The sequence below is a fragment of the Diplotaxodon limnothrissa genome, linkage group LG8, assembly GCF_057381915.1.
Source record: "Diplotaxodon limnothrissa isolate DT_005_m linkage group LG8, D_limnothrissa_male_GT1.1, whole genome shotgun sequence".
NCBI classification, from domain to species: domain Eukaryota; kingdom Metazoa; phylum Chordata; class Actinopteri; order Cichliformes; family Cichlidae; genus Diplotaxodon; species Diplotaxodon limnothrissa.
This window is the reverse complement of record NC_140603.1, coordinates 14728453-14743913: the sequence shown is the minus strand read 5'-3', so window position 1 is coordinate 14743913 and position 15461 is coordinate 14728453. Positions and strand designations below refer to the sequence as shown.

At 44.0% G+C, this 15461-nt stretch overlaps 1 protein-coding gene across 1 annotated transcript; it reads left to right on the top strand.

Annotated features, from left to right (window-relative positions):
• Positions 1 to 2742: 2742 nt before the first annotated feature.
• On the top strand, positions 2743 to 4737 carry nog2 (noggin 2). The gene has a single exon (XM_085360660.1). It carries the CDS (start codon positions 4068 to 4070, stop codon positions 4725 to 4727), a length of 660 nt encoding a protein of 219 aa, XP_085216786.1. The 5' UTR covers positions 2743 to 4067; the 3' UTR covers positions 4728 to 4737.
• Positions 4738 to 15461: the final 10724 nt, after the last annotated feature.

The following is a 15461-nucleotide window of genomic DNA, read 5'->3' as shown; positions in this document are numbered from 1 at the left end:
TCTAAGGACATAATATGTCACATCAAGCACTTTTAAAATGACTTTCCAACACATTAGACGTTGTTCTAATCTCAACGTTTCTGCAAATATTTATCTGAAATACTGATAAATGCTTCTACTGATTTGACAGCTCAAAAAACAAAATGTTCAGGCTCTGGTTGGTTCTGAAATCTGTCAGACTGCCAAAGTCCCATCAGAGAGTGTTCTGCTGTAGATGCCACAACACAAAATGAATTATGAGACGTTCTCCGGGCATATCTTTTTATTTGATGGGGTGTGGCCTCTGGGATTTGTTCTATCTCTGCCACTCAAGCCACAGATAGCCACAGCAGCTTGCCAAATTCCATGACTTTCCTTAACTAATCTTCTGACAGGTAATATTTTGTCGTCTTAGTTTGTGAGTTTCTTATGTTTAGTCTCCCCCCTCTCTCTCCTCTCCAATCTGTCCATCTCCATCCACCCATCTGTGCCATTCTACCAGTCCTCAGTGGGCACAGTCGGCCAGTCTGGCCTGGGCTGCCCCTTGCTGTGCCCCTGCAGTGCATAAGCTCCTGTCTGGACTTTGGGTAAAGGCCTTTGTATGGAGCTGTAGGTGTGTTAGTGTGTGTAAGTGTTTGTGGTGAGCTATGTGTGGGAGTGTATGTCTGTATAGCATTCATAGCAGAAAAAGGAGAAGGGAGTCAAATCTATGTCTTAGGGCACCCCCGCTGCCCCAGCACCCCTTCACATGCGCCCTATTGAGGCCTAAGGGAGCGTGAACAATCACTGCACAACCAAAGGACTAAGTCCCCTTGTTATACAAGGCCAATTTTCAGCACCAGACCCCCTCCCCGCTCTCTCCTCCATAGTTTGACCCGCTCCTCAGAGGTTGACGGGCTTCGTTAAAGCGAGCCGGGGTCCTTTAACGCCGTTATTTAATTAGCCATTCCACAGCAAACTGTCATCCAGCACTAAAACTACCCTCTCACCCCCACCCTTACCCCATTGGTGAATCCATCTTCTTCATCACCACCACCCCTCTGCCATCTCCCCCACTCACCACCACCACACATGCTCAGCATCACCTCGACCCTTCCCCACTGTGTCCACCGGTCCCCTCCTCTCTTCTTTCCCTGTCTTTATCTCCAGTAATTAGCCAGTAAATGGGGGTTGACTCATTGCTGGGTTTCTAGAGTATTTGGGCGTGGGACTCAGGAAGTGTTTCTCCCGGCATGGGGTTTCTCTCTCAGTCCAGCACACCAAGAGCTGTGGAGGAAGACAATGGGAATAGCCGGTACTACAGTAGCCGGCTCAGCCTCACTGTCCCTGCAGCCCACTGAGTTCTGTCTACACCGGCACCCTAATCATTAACCAGATTATGACTCTGTGTGTCTGGATAGATGTTAGGAGGGGGTCAGAGGGAATTTACTCACAGGATGCCAAAGACTGCTGGCAACTTTTTCCATCTGGTTAGACCTGGATAATGAAGTTGAAGAACTGTGCAAGACACTGAAATTACAGCACTTCTTGTGATAAAAATGATTCCATCTCACAACTGTGGAATTTTTTATATTATACTCTTAGTGAGTATGATTCCAGTTAACTACTTCATTTGCCCTCAGTGGAGTCTTTTAGAAGTTTGATTACAGAGCTGCTGAGCAATTTCACTTGAGCTGCACCCTAACTACGAGTGAACATTCTTTCCCCATGGACTCAAACATGAGTAGTCAAACTGTGAGGGCGAGTCTGGGGAGCCCCTGGCTTCATGTCCTCACCATGCTAGTTCACCGCCCTCTAGTGACTACTACAAAAGACAAGCACAATCACAGCCCATCCAGACTGCGTAGGTAAATGAAACCAAGAGTCAGGTTTAAATTCAGAGCAAGCGCGTGCTGATGGAGTTTGACCAGCTTTTGATGCAAAGTTTAATTTCAAAGCATGTTTACATTTTCTTTTTTTTTTTAAAGTCTATTAAAGTTTTGAAAATGTTTAAATGTTCATTGGAATGGAGATCGACTCCTGAATCAGTTTAGTGCGTCTACCGAACATGTTTAAGCGATTTGACTATCAATAAATTTCACTTGTTTGTGTAAGTTCTAATTTGGATTATGGGAAAATAAACATAGTTTAATAGTAAGAAGAAAAAAACGTTCTGTTGATTTTCCCCTAATGACTGCTTAGCATGGGAAAGGTACCGCTTAGTTATCCACGGCCATTTATAGCCCCTTAATTATGCGCCTATTTTGTGACCCCCGAGTTCAACGGGCCAATTCCTGTGTAGACCCAAATCCCGATGAACAAAGGTGGAATGTGATGCCCCTTTTCCGCAGACAAGCTACCAAACGTTTCCCATCATTTTCATGGTAAAGTTCACGAAACTCTTTTACACTTCAGCCGAGTATTGACAGCGCATTGAACCTATTAGTGCATCAGAGACACTCTGCTGATGAAAACCGCAGGAGAAGCAGCTGCTGTTATACTTACAGTGTGTAAGAAAGAGAGAGGGGTTAAAAAAAATATCTTGTATTATCCTGTGTGTCTGGGAATATTGCTCTTAAATGCGATTAAAAAAGGCTGGTGCTTTAGGACCCAGTTGATCCTCATTGTGGCTGATATTTTCCACGTTGTGAGGGGAGGGTTGGGGGGGGGGCTGTCAATCATAGTGAAAGTGGCCAGGGTGGGCAGGCCCCTCTGACACTTTGTACCGTCGGAGGGGGATATTTAACTTGGGACTGAGCACCACTCGCTACAGACACACTCACACACAGTGTGCCTAAGCAAAGAAATGCTCCAGCGCCAAGTCTCTCACACTCCTGAAGTAGGAGCGACTTAGTAGCTGCTGTACCCAGTTATCAAAGGAGGAGAGAGGCTCCCTAAGGAATTGACCGCTTTCATAGACCGGGGAACAAAAAAGCAGATTATGGACTCTCTCGTCATGCACCGACATTGCGATTAGAAGATTTTTTCTTTTTGAAATTAATATTATTTGAATGTATTTATTATTATTTTTTATTTTGTTGCTGGTGTTGTGAAGATTCAGCGATGCCACACTGAGAGGATCTCTGACCCAACCACGTTTTCTGTCTTTACGCAGTTTGCATTTCACGTGCAGTGAGGCTGCATTTCGCTGGAAAGCTGTGTTTTCATCGTTCTTCTTCTACTTCTACTACTTACACGCAAAAGCCAGAGTTCTGTGGGAATATTACAAGCGAGACTTTTACATGTAAAACCGAGCTGCTCTGCGATTTGGAACATCCTCTGGGAAGATAAGCGGCTGTTGCGTCCTGAAAAAAAAACTGAGATTGTGCCACACGGCTCCTCCAAGTTTTCTGTCATTTTCAGGGAAAGTGCGCTGGAATACCGCAGGAGACTGGCTGCAGAGACTACCCCACTCCCCGCCCCCCTCTCCTCGGTCCGTGGACTGTGCGCTCTGGGACCTTGTCAAACCTGAGAGCGCCAGGCGACGTTAAGAGAAGCCACGTTTCTAAAAGCCGTGCGTAAAAATAACATTGGCCAAGGCTGGCAATCGCTGCCGGGCGCGTGACATTTAAAACTTGGTGAAGTGCTCTTTTGTGCGCCCTTCTCTCCCGGGAGCTCCGGATCTATTCTGTCCCTTTCAGAAAACACTTCAGTCCATGCAGCTCTCGCCTCGGCCGCTGTCATCCAGTGCAGACAGTTTCGTCGTGGCTTCGAGTCCTCGGGGTAACCATGACAACCGAGAGAAACCCGAAGTGAATCTGAGGAGCGGGGTGAAGCAGGAGAGAGCGTGAATAGGCGCTCGAGTTTTCCCTTTTTTCTTTTCTTTTTTTTTGACTCAACTCTTTCTGCAGAGAGCGGGGTAGCCCGCTTCCATGCTGCACATTTGCATCAGCGGGTAAATTGCAAAGTTGAAGGAGCCCTAAAAAGCAAAGCACTCCGCTCCATGTCATTCAAACCCGACGTGGTCTATTAAAAGTATCGCCTTGCTGGTGACTGAACTTCTACTATTTATGAAGCCCCGGGCTGGTGACTCCACAGAACACAGTAACCGGGAAAAGAACTGAGTATTATTCACGCGAGAAGAGCCCGTGCGTTGAACAAGAGGAATTATGGGCTTCTCTCAAACGCTGTTCGTTTACGCGCTGGTTTGCGTTCACCTCGGAGTTTCCCAGCATTACCTTCGCCTCCGCCCTTCGCCCAGCGATCACTTCCGCCCTTCGCCCAGCGATCACCTCCCCGTGCCCGACCTGAAGGAGGACCCGGACCCGGAGTACGACCCCCGGGAGCAGGACTTGGTCGAGAGGACTCTGCGGAAAAGACTCGGCAGTAACTTTGACCCCAATTTCATGTCCATCAGCCCCCCCATGCTGGTGAACTTCTCCGCGCCAGATAACCAGGTGAAGCTGCAGGGGCCCATGCCCAACGATATTAAAAAGCTGGACCTCACAGAGACCCCCTATGGAAAGCGGCTAAAAGTGGGCAAGAAAGCCCGTAGGAAATTCCTGCAGTGGCTGTGGACCTATACGCACTGCCCGGTTGTGTACACCTGGAAAGATTTGGGTGTGAGGTTCTGGCCACGTTACATGAAAGAGGGAAACTGTTTCTCTGAGCGCTCGTGCTCCTTCCCCGAGGGGATGTCTTGCAAACCCGTCAAGTCAATCACCAAGGTTTTCCTCCGGTGGTATTGTCAAGGCTTTCTAAAACAGAAATACTGTACGTGGATACAGGTGCAATACCCAATCATCTCAGAGTGCAAGTGTTCGTGCTGATTCTCTCTAAGGAAGGAAGTAGTAGTAGTGGTGGTGGTGGCGGCGGTGGTGGTGGTCGACGGGGGAGTGGACTGGAAATACGGTTTCTATTGCACTGTTAACTCTCTACAGAGGTGGGCACCATAGCAAATCTATTTTTTTATATAGCATTTTAAGTGAAATACCAACATTGTACATATTTAAGAAAAATGCAGCTATTTTTTCTAATTGAACCAGGACCATATTTTATTCTCAACCCTGACATTTTTTTTCGGAGGGGAACACGAGCACTTCGTGAGGAAGGAGCATTTTGTTTTGTTGATATTTTTAAGAGACATTGAAAATGGATTGCATATGCTACACTTCTCCAAGAGGTGACCTTTTTCTTCTTCTTCTTCAACTGAACATTGATGCTGACTGTTATTTCACTGCGATGCTGCCTAGAGTTTTTGTATATTAATATCAATAATAATTAAATTGTAAAAAAAGAAGAAGAAAAGTTGAGGTTAAAGATATATATAAAGGCGTGAACTCAGCTTTTTTTTTTGGAATACATAGTATTGTAGGAATAAACAAATCTGTACGTTTTATTTATTATTTTAACGATTTGTGAGTATAGAGCATAAGGACAGAGAATAGCAGAGTATACCAGAATAAAAAAATATGGGAGATGTCTACTTGAATATTTCTAAAAATGACAAAAAAATAAATAAATAAATACAAAAAACCCAACATATCAGTGTACATGTTATGGTTACACGTTTTAGCAATAAAGTCCATCTTTTCAACATGTGTTAGTGTCAACCCATGCTTACACCACTGTGTATATCCAAAGGGGCGTGTACACTGTAAAAACAAAAAGCTATCTAAAAATGTCTCATTAAGCTGTAAAAATCTTTCCTTGCCACAGAGATACGTTTCACTGGTTTCCATTCGGGGTGACTGAAGAGATTTCACATATCAGAGCGATGACGCTGAAGTATTCTTGCAATATTCGTGTGTTTTTCAACCGGAAACCCCTGAAACTGTACCTCGCTTTATTAAAATAATAAAGGGTGAAAAGACTTTTGCAAATGACATATTTTTTTACAGTGTAGACGGCTGGGCTCCGAAGTGGAGTGGAGTTACAAACTACTATAAAGTTTCGGTGACTTTGTGTGGACTGTCTGACGCTCCACGCCGTCACAGCGATTTTAGAAAAGGCTGATTTACTACGCTGCTTAATGCGCAACGCATACCTCAAGCGCCTCCACAGACCTGGCATTCATTTGTCTCAACCGGAGAGCGCGCGAGAGAGAGGGAGAGCGAGGGGGAGAGGCCACGCACACGCATTCATCTCCAACTCGCTCATGCGCTTCGAGGTGTTAACATAATGGCTAAAATATGATTCAGACTTTTCAAACAGTGTCAGATGATGAAATCGCAAGAGCAGACGCGCAAAGCCTCCAGTGTCTGGGGTCTCTCTGTGTTTTTTACTCTGGAAGCTCCACACAAGTTCCAATGAGGTATTTGTATAGAGGTGGACTGGAGCAGACAGGCGCCTATTCAAGTCTGACCGCCCTGGAGAGAGCGAGGGAGAGAGAGAGAGAGAGAAAGAAAGAGAGAGAGAACACAAAGCCCATAAAACAATGGTCAACTGTTTTTGACGTTAGCAGACTATTAATTGGAGAGCCTGGGCATGCTGTCTGCAAGTTAAAGAGATATGGGCAATTAAACGCGCTGGAGACGCGCAGGGAGGGAAGGGGGGGCAACGAAGTCCCGTGAAATCAAAGAGCTGAGTAATTTTCTGTAAGTAGGGTTTTCTAAATTGTGTTTATATTATTGGTCTAAATACAATCAACGAGTTCAACAGAGCTATGACTAAACGTCTGAAAGCGGAGTGTTTCCACTGAGCGCATTTTGTGTGCCTTTAAGCCATTTGTGTGTTTTCTTGCGGCCAGAGCCGCATTTGACACTTGCCGCCCGGTTATTGTGACAGAACCGCTTAGGGGGGGATTTGGTAAGCAGAGGGGAAGAACGGCAGCATGCCAGCGAAGGAGGAAGAGAAGGAGCGGGAGGGGAGGGGAGCAGGGGCTGCTTTCCTTACTGTCAGCTTCTTTCTTGATGATGTCTCGGGGTTTTTAGAAACTGCGTCTCTGACTCGACGGCGCCACTCAGCCGCCCCCTCTCGACTGCGCAGAATGAGGCACTTTGGGAAACAGTAACCCTTTCAGGCTCTGCCCGGAGAGTATTTTAGAAGCGTGTGAAAGGCAATACGCCGCCCTGGCTCCAGCCAGTTAGGTGCGCACCTTTTAGAAACAGACCTTGCCAGCTAGTCAGATCACTGGTTCTCAAAGTGGGGTCCGGGGAGCTCCATGTGGCCTTTGTGGGGATTCCAGGGGGGATTGGGTGCTTAAAATGTCAAGAAAGTGCTTCATTGACAAGAAACAACAACATTCAATTGCAATTACGCACATTTTGGCACTCTGACCATGATCACAACCGCCAGATTTCTGCACTCTTCTTCAGTGGCAGGTTTACGACTTTGTTTGGAGATTTAAACTGAACAGAAATGTTCAGTTTGATAACTGATAACTGTCCTGAAGTTGTCATTTAATTAGATAAGCTCACATATCTCCTCGCTCAATCTGTCCGCCTGAAGTGTCAAATCCAGTCCACATCCACTAACTTTATCCCATTCTACAAATAGAAACCTTTTCAATACAGAGTTAATATAGAAGCGTCTGATGCAGCCGTATGTTAAAAGTGGACCTGTGTTCTTTTTCTTACACCCAAGGGGGGAAACAGTCCTAAAATGGGTAACTGTGCTGTCTTTACTTCTCCCCCCAAACTACGAGCTGGACTACAAACGGCTTTACATGCCCTGATCAAATGTGTCCATTTTGTTTTTAAAATCAATAAATCAGAAAATTTCATCATGAAATTGGGTTTGTAAATTTATAACCCTTTTATTGGCTATGAACAGACTTTTGACTGACATCTTATGCTGGAGGAAATCAGAAAAAAGAAAAACCCTTCCCATCAACACACTCATCATCACATTGTCCTTAAAAATGTCAAGACTCGTGTGGCCTCACCCCATCAGATGCTCAGCATCATCATCGTCTGACAGCGCCCGTCTCCACATTCGTCAGCACCGACCTCCTGCGAAGTGAGCTACAATAATAAATATGGTTTGGTAGATATGTGCACACTCCGTACATATCTACAGCCTCACGTGAATGTAAAAGAACTCCCATATTTGCTGGCTGTAAAGAAAATTAAATGAAAGCCTGGAGGCAATTAGGATGGGGATGATGGGGGAGTAGGTGGGAGGAGGGAGTGACATGCTTAGTGTTAAAGATGATGAGTCTGTGTCTGCCTGATGATAGTCAATTATTCTGATGGATTGTGGTCAGATTGGGAGTGACTGTGTGTGTGGGTGGGTGGCAAAGGGTTTGAAGTGACACATCCTTACCTGTGTGGACACATCTTTATAGAAGAATATGTGTGCAAGTGAGTGTGCATGCTGATTGCATGTATGCATAAAATCTTCCACAGGCACATGCACAACTCCAGTGTGTGTGTGTGTGTGTGTGTGTGTGTGTGTGTGTGTGTGTGTGTGCAGTGGGCTGACAGACAGACAGAGATGGAGACGAGGGTCTGTGGCTGTGAGTAAGGCCCAAACCTCATAGTTGTAAAAGCCAGTGAGTCAGCACTGGTGAGGTTATTGATGATGACAGGGTATTAGATTGAGCACTGGGAGGAGGGAGGGCACACACACACACACACACACACACACACACACACACACACACACACACACACACACACACACTTTCACCGCAGATGATACCCAGAATTCCATCACACCATCATCCATGGCTTGCGGTGTGTGATGGTATGTGTGTGTATAGGTGTCAAGCATTTGTTCATGTTGTACACGAGTTCTGTCTGGTAAGTGTGCCTGCAGAGCGTGTGTGAGAGAGAAGAGCAGAAGCTACTGTGACAGTGGGTTTTCCAGGTCCCCGTTTCTCTCAAATGCCTGAAATGGATGTCTGTGTTTTCATATGTGCTGCCAGTTTAAGATGGGAAGTCTTCAAGGAACTCACAGATGCCTCTCAGCAAACCTCTGCCGGGCTGATCCAGCTTTTATGATGCCAGGCATCCATCGCCGCGAGAGCTCGAAAACCTGACCTGGAGTCAGTAGCAGTGGGCATAGAATTCATAACATGCCATTGCATCAACACAGTGGCCCATCTTTGCAGACAAACAACAGGTGACTGTAGTCAAATAACAGGTGTTTGTAATCAAACTCCAGCCATTGCCAGCAAGTGGTGCTTATGGTAATTAAGCAGAAAGCTGGGAGATGAGCACAGTGCTACTAAGAGTCATGAATGCATTCATTAATACAGGTCTGCAGACTCTGAAAACTGGATTGCTGCTAGTTTTGGTCTGGATGTGAGGTTCAACTGCATAGCTTCAAATCAGAAGAGTGCAAATGCCTTCTTTTGTTAAAAACCATCCTCTTACAGCAGTGGCTCCCAGACTTTTTCATCTAACATACCTCACAGGCACGTCAGATAGACTCAAGAAGCCCCTCATCAGTACCACTTACCACGCTTACTTGAACTAAGCTCCAGTTGTATCTACACTTCTTCCAGCTTACCTTTCACTCCTAGTGATGGCATTCAGCTCACCCAGGGTTAGTGAACTTTATCAACTGTTTATTCATACTGTTTCCTTATTATGCCAATCATTCATTCATTTACTTATATTACTGATCAATGGAACATCTATTCATTATGCTTAGTGACAACTCTCACGAGCTGTGGCCAACAGTGTCAGCTAAACCTCTACCAAATATTCCTCTCTATTTATTCAAAGTGTTCAACTAGTTTTTCAAATGTTTAGACAATCCATGCATTTCTCTAATTTTATGTGTTTATTTCTCATTTCTGCTGATTAGCACACCTTCAGTTAATAACTTCCTGCTTATTCATAGATATATCTAGTGTTTAACTAATGGCTCAGTCACTAGAGTCAAAATAGGACAGTGACCTCCTTGAGAACAGGGAAAAAAATCAACGGTTGCGCTGTGTTTGCATTGAATTTTTGTATTTTTTATTGTTTGTTTGCTTTTGGAGATTATTGTACTATGATGCAACAACTAAATGGTTGCCCAGGGGTTGAGCGTGCAGCACCCTTAACCTCTGGCCGTCGACTGTCGACTGCAAGGTGATTACAGCGCTCATGTGATGGGAGGCAACCTGTCTCCAAACAGTTGTCGTCTGACTCCGACTGGCTGCAATCATTCTCAGACAGATTGGTGAGTGTTTGAAAATAATTGCCGTCTAATTTATAAATGCAAACAGGTTGCAATCAACCTGCATGAGTCAGTGAGTGGAACTTATCTGCAGCCTGTCCCTTTAATATGGGGGACTCTACTCAACTGGTTGAAAAGTGGTGCTATTCTGGTTATGTTTCTTATTTAAAAGCATGGTTACTGAGCGCTTATGTCTTTTTTTTCTAGTTAAAAATTGGCATCCTGCAGCATGTATGTCAGTATTTGTGGAGGAGTTTCTGAATTTCCGTTTCAAATCTATGTGATTCTGGCTGGACTCTGGATGTAAGTAATTAATCTGGATTTCTGTGCATGTAGACAGAAACAGTTAAATATTATAAACAGCAATTGGAGCGGTAATTGCCAGCTTGACCCCCATTGGAAAGTGAAATGATAGCAGACTGAAGAAGAAGACAGCAACAGATAAATAGTGGTTGGAAACTTGCTCCCCATCTTCAAAGCAAACATTTCAAAAGAAACAAGAGCAGAAGTTAAAGTTGATTGCAATAATTTTGGTCATGTTCTGGTCTCCAACCATTGTTTTCCTTGTGTGACTGCAGCATAACATTTACTGTAACATTAGCATTTATCTCTTAATTTAACTAACTTTAAACACTTCTGCTCAGTTCCCCTCACTTTTTAATGAAGTTGTATTTCTGTTGTGGTTTAGCTGGACTAATCTTTCCATATAACCTCTGCTTTCTGTACTCTCCCTGAACCCAACTGCTCCTATTAATCACATATTACTATTAGTTTCCATTTCTAATCTGTGCATGTGAGTAATGTGAAGACTATAAGAGAACTTGTGTCTATTTTATGTGATTTGTATCCTTAAATGCACCGCAGGCAAACACATGCAGTGAGATCCTGGTCATTCTATATGCTTTCTCGCTGCTACCATTTTAATCAGTGTCAGAGTCACATTTCTGTAGTCACGCTTGCTGACTTACAGTTTAACTCTTGTTAGATGTAACAGATATTTTAAGCTCAAAGTAAGGCCTAAAAATAGAGCTATGGGTGGTGTGGCGTTCTCAGGGCTGGGAATAGTGCATATTCTAAGCTCTGTTTCCATGGTTACTTGTGCCTTTATCGCCAATAAAGGTCTCAAATTCAGAAAATAGTCCCTTTGCATCAGTGTATACATTCTTATTCATTAAAAAAACTCAGTTAATTTGCCTTTATTTCATTTTTTTTTCTCTTCCCACACACCACTCAGGGGAGAACAACAAGGAATAAAAAGCTCACATATATACACAACACACACTTTTCTATCACTCATCACCAGCACACACAAACACTCCAGTGTCCTCATACATAAACGGTTTCTGGTCATCGTAGCAACACACGCAGGTAAACTATCTTTAAATTGTTTACCTGACCACTCAGCCCAATCGCGATACCAATAACATGAAAACAAACACACACTTGAATTTTCCCCCAATTAAAATCTATATTTTCCATCTCCGCTCTGCTCCCTGATTGCTGCTTTACTCTCTTCGCTAACACAAACACGCACACACACATACACACCTCCCCCTCACAGCCTGTCCGGCGGCTGTCTCCCAGTACCCCTCTGTGCGCCTAGATGGCATGCTGAGAATGTTTACTTTTGCCACAGTGTGTATTTACAGAGCCTAATAGTTTTTTAGGCCGCAATGGCGCCTCACTTCGTAACATGTGTACAACCCACCTACTCCTTCGAACTCCTAAACAGACACACACACACATAGTCTCAGACTCACACAGAAAACATACAACACCCCCCTACACCGCCGCCGCCACCACCACCAAACAACAAATCAAACCTCTGGTATTTGGGGTTTGGCAGTGGTGCAAGCTCGAATGCAGGCAGGTGACACGATTAAGCAGCAGCAGCAGCATGCGATATTACCTCCTGTGTGATTGGAATGAATGAAAAAAAGGGGAAAACAAGCATCTGAGGGGAGCGTACTGTGACAGGCTGAACGAATGCATGGGGTTCTTGGAATGAACGGCCTCGTGGTGTTTTGAAGGATTGTGCGTGGTTTTGCGGGAACGCGAAAGATTAATGAATGTGTCCGAAGCACCGTGTGAGCAAGTTTGTGAGGCAGAGAGTGGATGAAGTTTACCTGGATAAGCAGATTATGCAGACAAGATGGATTTGAGACGACTCCTTCCTGGTTAAGAGATGGAGAAGCTATCAATAATAATGAATGAGCACATTCATGGACTTAAAAGGTAAACAAGTTGCAACAAGAGTTATAACAAGAGGAGACCGGGGGTAATCATACAGTAAGGCATCAGTTCATTCATTTTCTTAACCACCCGGACACTGGAGGACAGGCGGGGCGCCCCCTGAATGGTTCATCACAGGGCTAACTCAGAAAAAACAAACAGCCATTCACCTTTTTGCAGTGAGCCCACTGTACTGGAGCCACCCCGCCGTGTGCGGTATTTTATTTAATAAGACAACTGCAGTGTTATTACTGGGATGGCTGGTGTTATGTATTATATTAAAACACAACCACAAGATTCATCCCTTAATAATAGTTAACCCATAAGCGGTTACAAAAATGCTCTTTAATGCTGTGCACTGAACACAGTAACCCTGATAATTACACATGTTCAGACATGTGTATGTGTGTCTTTTAATGTTGTTTCTGTGTCACCTTAGTTTCCTGAAAGTCAAAAAAACGATGGTACTTTGCTTTCAAGTTACTTATTGACTGGAAACAAACTGGTATATGCAGCCCTCTCCAGTGGGCGATTAAACCATCTAAATGGCAATACCCAACTCATCTACAGCTCCTGTCTGGCACGTTATAAAGAACGATCCACCAACATATCACCAGATCATGGGGCAGTTTCTCTCCTGAGGCTGTAAGATGTCTGAAGTCATCCTCCAGCTTTGTTTAATGACTAAATTACTTCTCTTTTCTTTTTGTGGTTTTGGATCTTTTATTGTGTAGCAGTATGGGGCCCTACATAAGCAGACAATTAAATGATCTTGAATCTAGAAGCCTAAATTTGTCTATTCAGTTATGATCTATTAATATAAAATTAATGAGTCCTCAGCAGTCACCATACAATGAGGGAAGGGGGTTGTGTACAGAACAGGTATTAACTGTGGATTTTAAAACACTTAGGCCATTGTTTTATCTTCGTCCTTCCATTAGACAAAGAGCTTGAGGCAACCAAACAGGTGAAAATAAATAACTGGCTCTTTTTCCCCCCACTGGGCAACTATGCAAGACTCGGCCCGCCGAATCTGATGTCCTGACGCCTGTCTGTCTGTCTGTCGTATTCAGCTGAGGTGGTCTATTCAGGGTTAGGGACCAAGGGACACAGAAGCCCGAAGGGTGTGGACATGCATGTGTGTTGTTGGTCTCTCAGGGGGAGGGAGGTGGCACTGTGAACAGCAGAGAATGCCTGGTGATGGGTTACCAAAAACAGAGCACGAGGGGACAATAGGACCTGGGACATTCCTGACATAACCCCAACACACCAGGGAGGAAGTGGAAGGGGGGATTTATTGGTGTCAATGGCCCCTTGCCCCGAGAGGAGGAACGGGTGCCTCTTTTGTCCCCTCTGGCGTTGGAGATGGACTGAATCGAGACGCCTTGCAAAGAGAGGACGCCACTAAACACATACACACATAATCACCCCTTTGAAAGAAGAACCACCAATTAGGGAATGGACATATATGGCTATAGTGGTTTAGACTCAAAGAGGGAGGCTGTGTGTGTGTGTGTGTGTGTGTGTGTGTGTGTGTGTGTGTGTGTGTGTGTGTGTGTGTGTGTGTGTGTGTGCGTGTGTGCGTGCGAGTCTGTCTGCATGCACTTTTCAATAGGATCTGAATGTAAAGGGAGAGGCAAATAGGATGCTTTTCAGCACAAAGTGCACAAGGGCTGACCCCATGGGAACACCGCTACGAACTTGTTTGAATCAGAGAGCATTTAGTGGCATTTAGGAATGGTTCGAGTTACACTGAATGAGCCCACAAAGAACGGGACAATGTAATACTCTAGTAATTGGCTGGACAATTGTGTAGTATGTTTCACTTGAGAGAAATGAGTCTCTCCCTGAGTCAAATGAAACAACATCTTACTGTTTGCAGTGATTTTACAAAACAACAAAACATTAAGATGCTTTAAAAAAAAAAAGCATCTCTTGTTTTCCTATTTTAAAGATTTCCTTGTAAAATTCATGCCACCCATTATGCACTTTAATATTTCTCAACTGATGAGAAGAAGCATCGTTTTGGTAATGGGAGGGCTGGTTTTAAATTGCATTGTAATTACTGACCCACCCTGAGCCTCCTTAAAGCTTATGCAAACCATATTGAAGGTAAATACCTCTTTTGTGAACGGAAATGACTACGGAAAGCTGACCGCTGAGCCCTACAAAGAATAATGTTTCTCCATAGACACTTGAGACTTGAGCCGTGCAGGAAAAATCAATGACACACTCAATAAGGATTTAATTTAAGATGATTGATTTAGAAAATATGAATATAAAGTATCTGCTGGTCTGAAGCCAGTCAAAAATCACACATTTTAGGGTCTGATTCAAATATATGCTTTCATTTACACCACAAATGACTTTTTTTTTTCAGGCTTTATACCTGCAGGGTGGTAAATTGATGACAGAGAGCTACAGGTGGGCCTGAAATCCTCGGGTAGAAGCTTTTTATCCCAGGAGCTACAGCACACCTGGGATCAGTCTGGCAGCTTTTCTGTGCAGGCCTGCTGTTAATCTCCACTGTTTTTGACAGTATGGATTAGGCCTTGGTCAGTGGTCACCTATTTTAGCTTCAGAGAAACACGCTAAGCTAGATCAACACTGTCATCTAGTGGGGAAATGAGGAGCTATCTCTTCCAATAAAATGTGTGCAGTATAATAAGCTTGTAAAGCTGTATGACCACACTGTGGTTATCTGTGATAAGCAGTTAAGAAGCTGACCTTTTACTGTTTTACAAGCTTGAGGTCTGTATTACTGTCATGTTCACATAGCTGTACTGAAGTGTTTATTTTTTGGGGTTGTTAACTTGACCATATTTGCCATGGATTGCATGGGATTGCAATAATCAGATTACTGACTCAATGATTAAGGACGAACAAATACATAAAATAACCTATTCTCAGTTTAATATTGCAGTAAGTTGTCATTCAGACTGGTTTGCATGGAAAACTCCGCAATATAGCATGCATATCAGCTAAAATTAGCTAATTAAAAGTGGAAAAGGCATTAAATTATTTATGAGGTCTAGTTGTGTGCAGTAATGGAAGTTTTGAGATGATCCCATAAAAACCGTGCCAGCGTAGCCTGTACTTATACTTCTAATCTAATGTGGCTCAGGCTGGGAGAGCAGCATGTCATCAGGGATGATGATTAATATGTATTCAGATTCTGAACACATTTTAACGACCACAAAATCACTGTGATTTTCACT

Coding starts and splice junctions, on each gene's coding strand:
- nog2 (XM_085360660.1), top strand. CDS start 4,068: ATGGGCTTCTCTCAAACGCTGTTCGTTTACGCGCTGGTTTGCGTTCAC.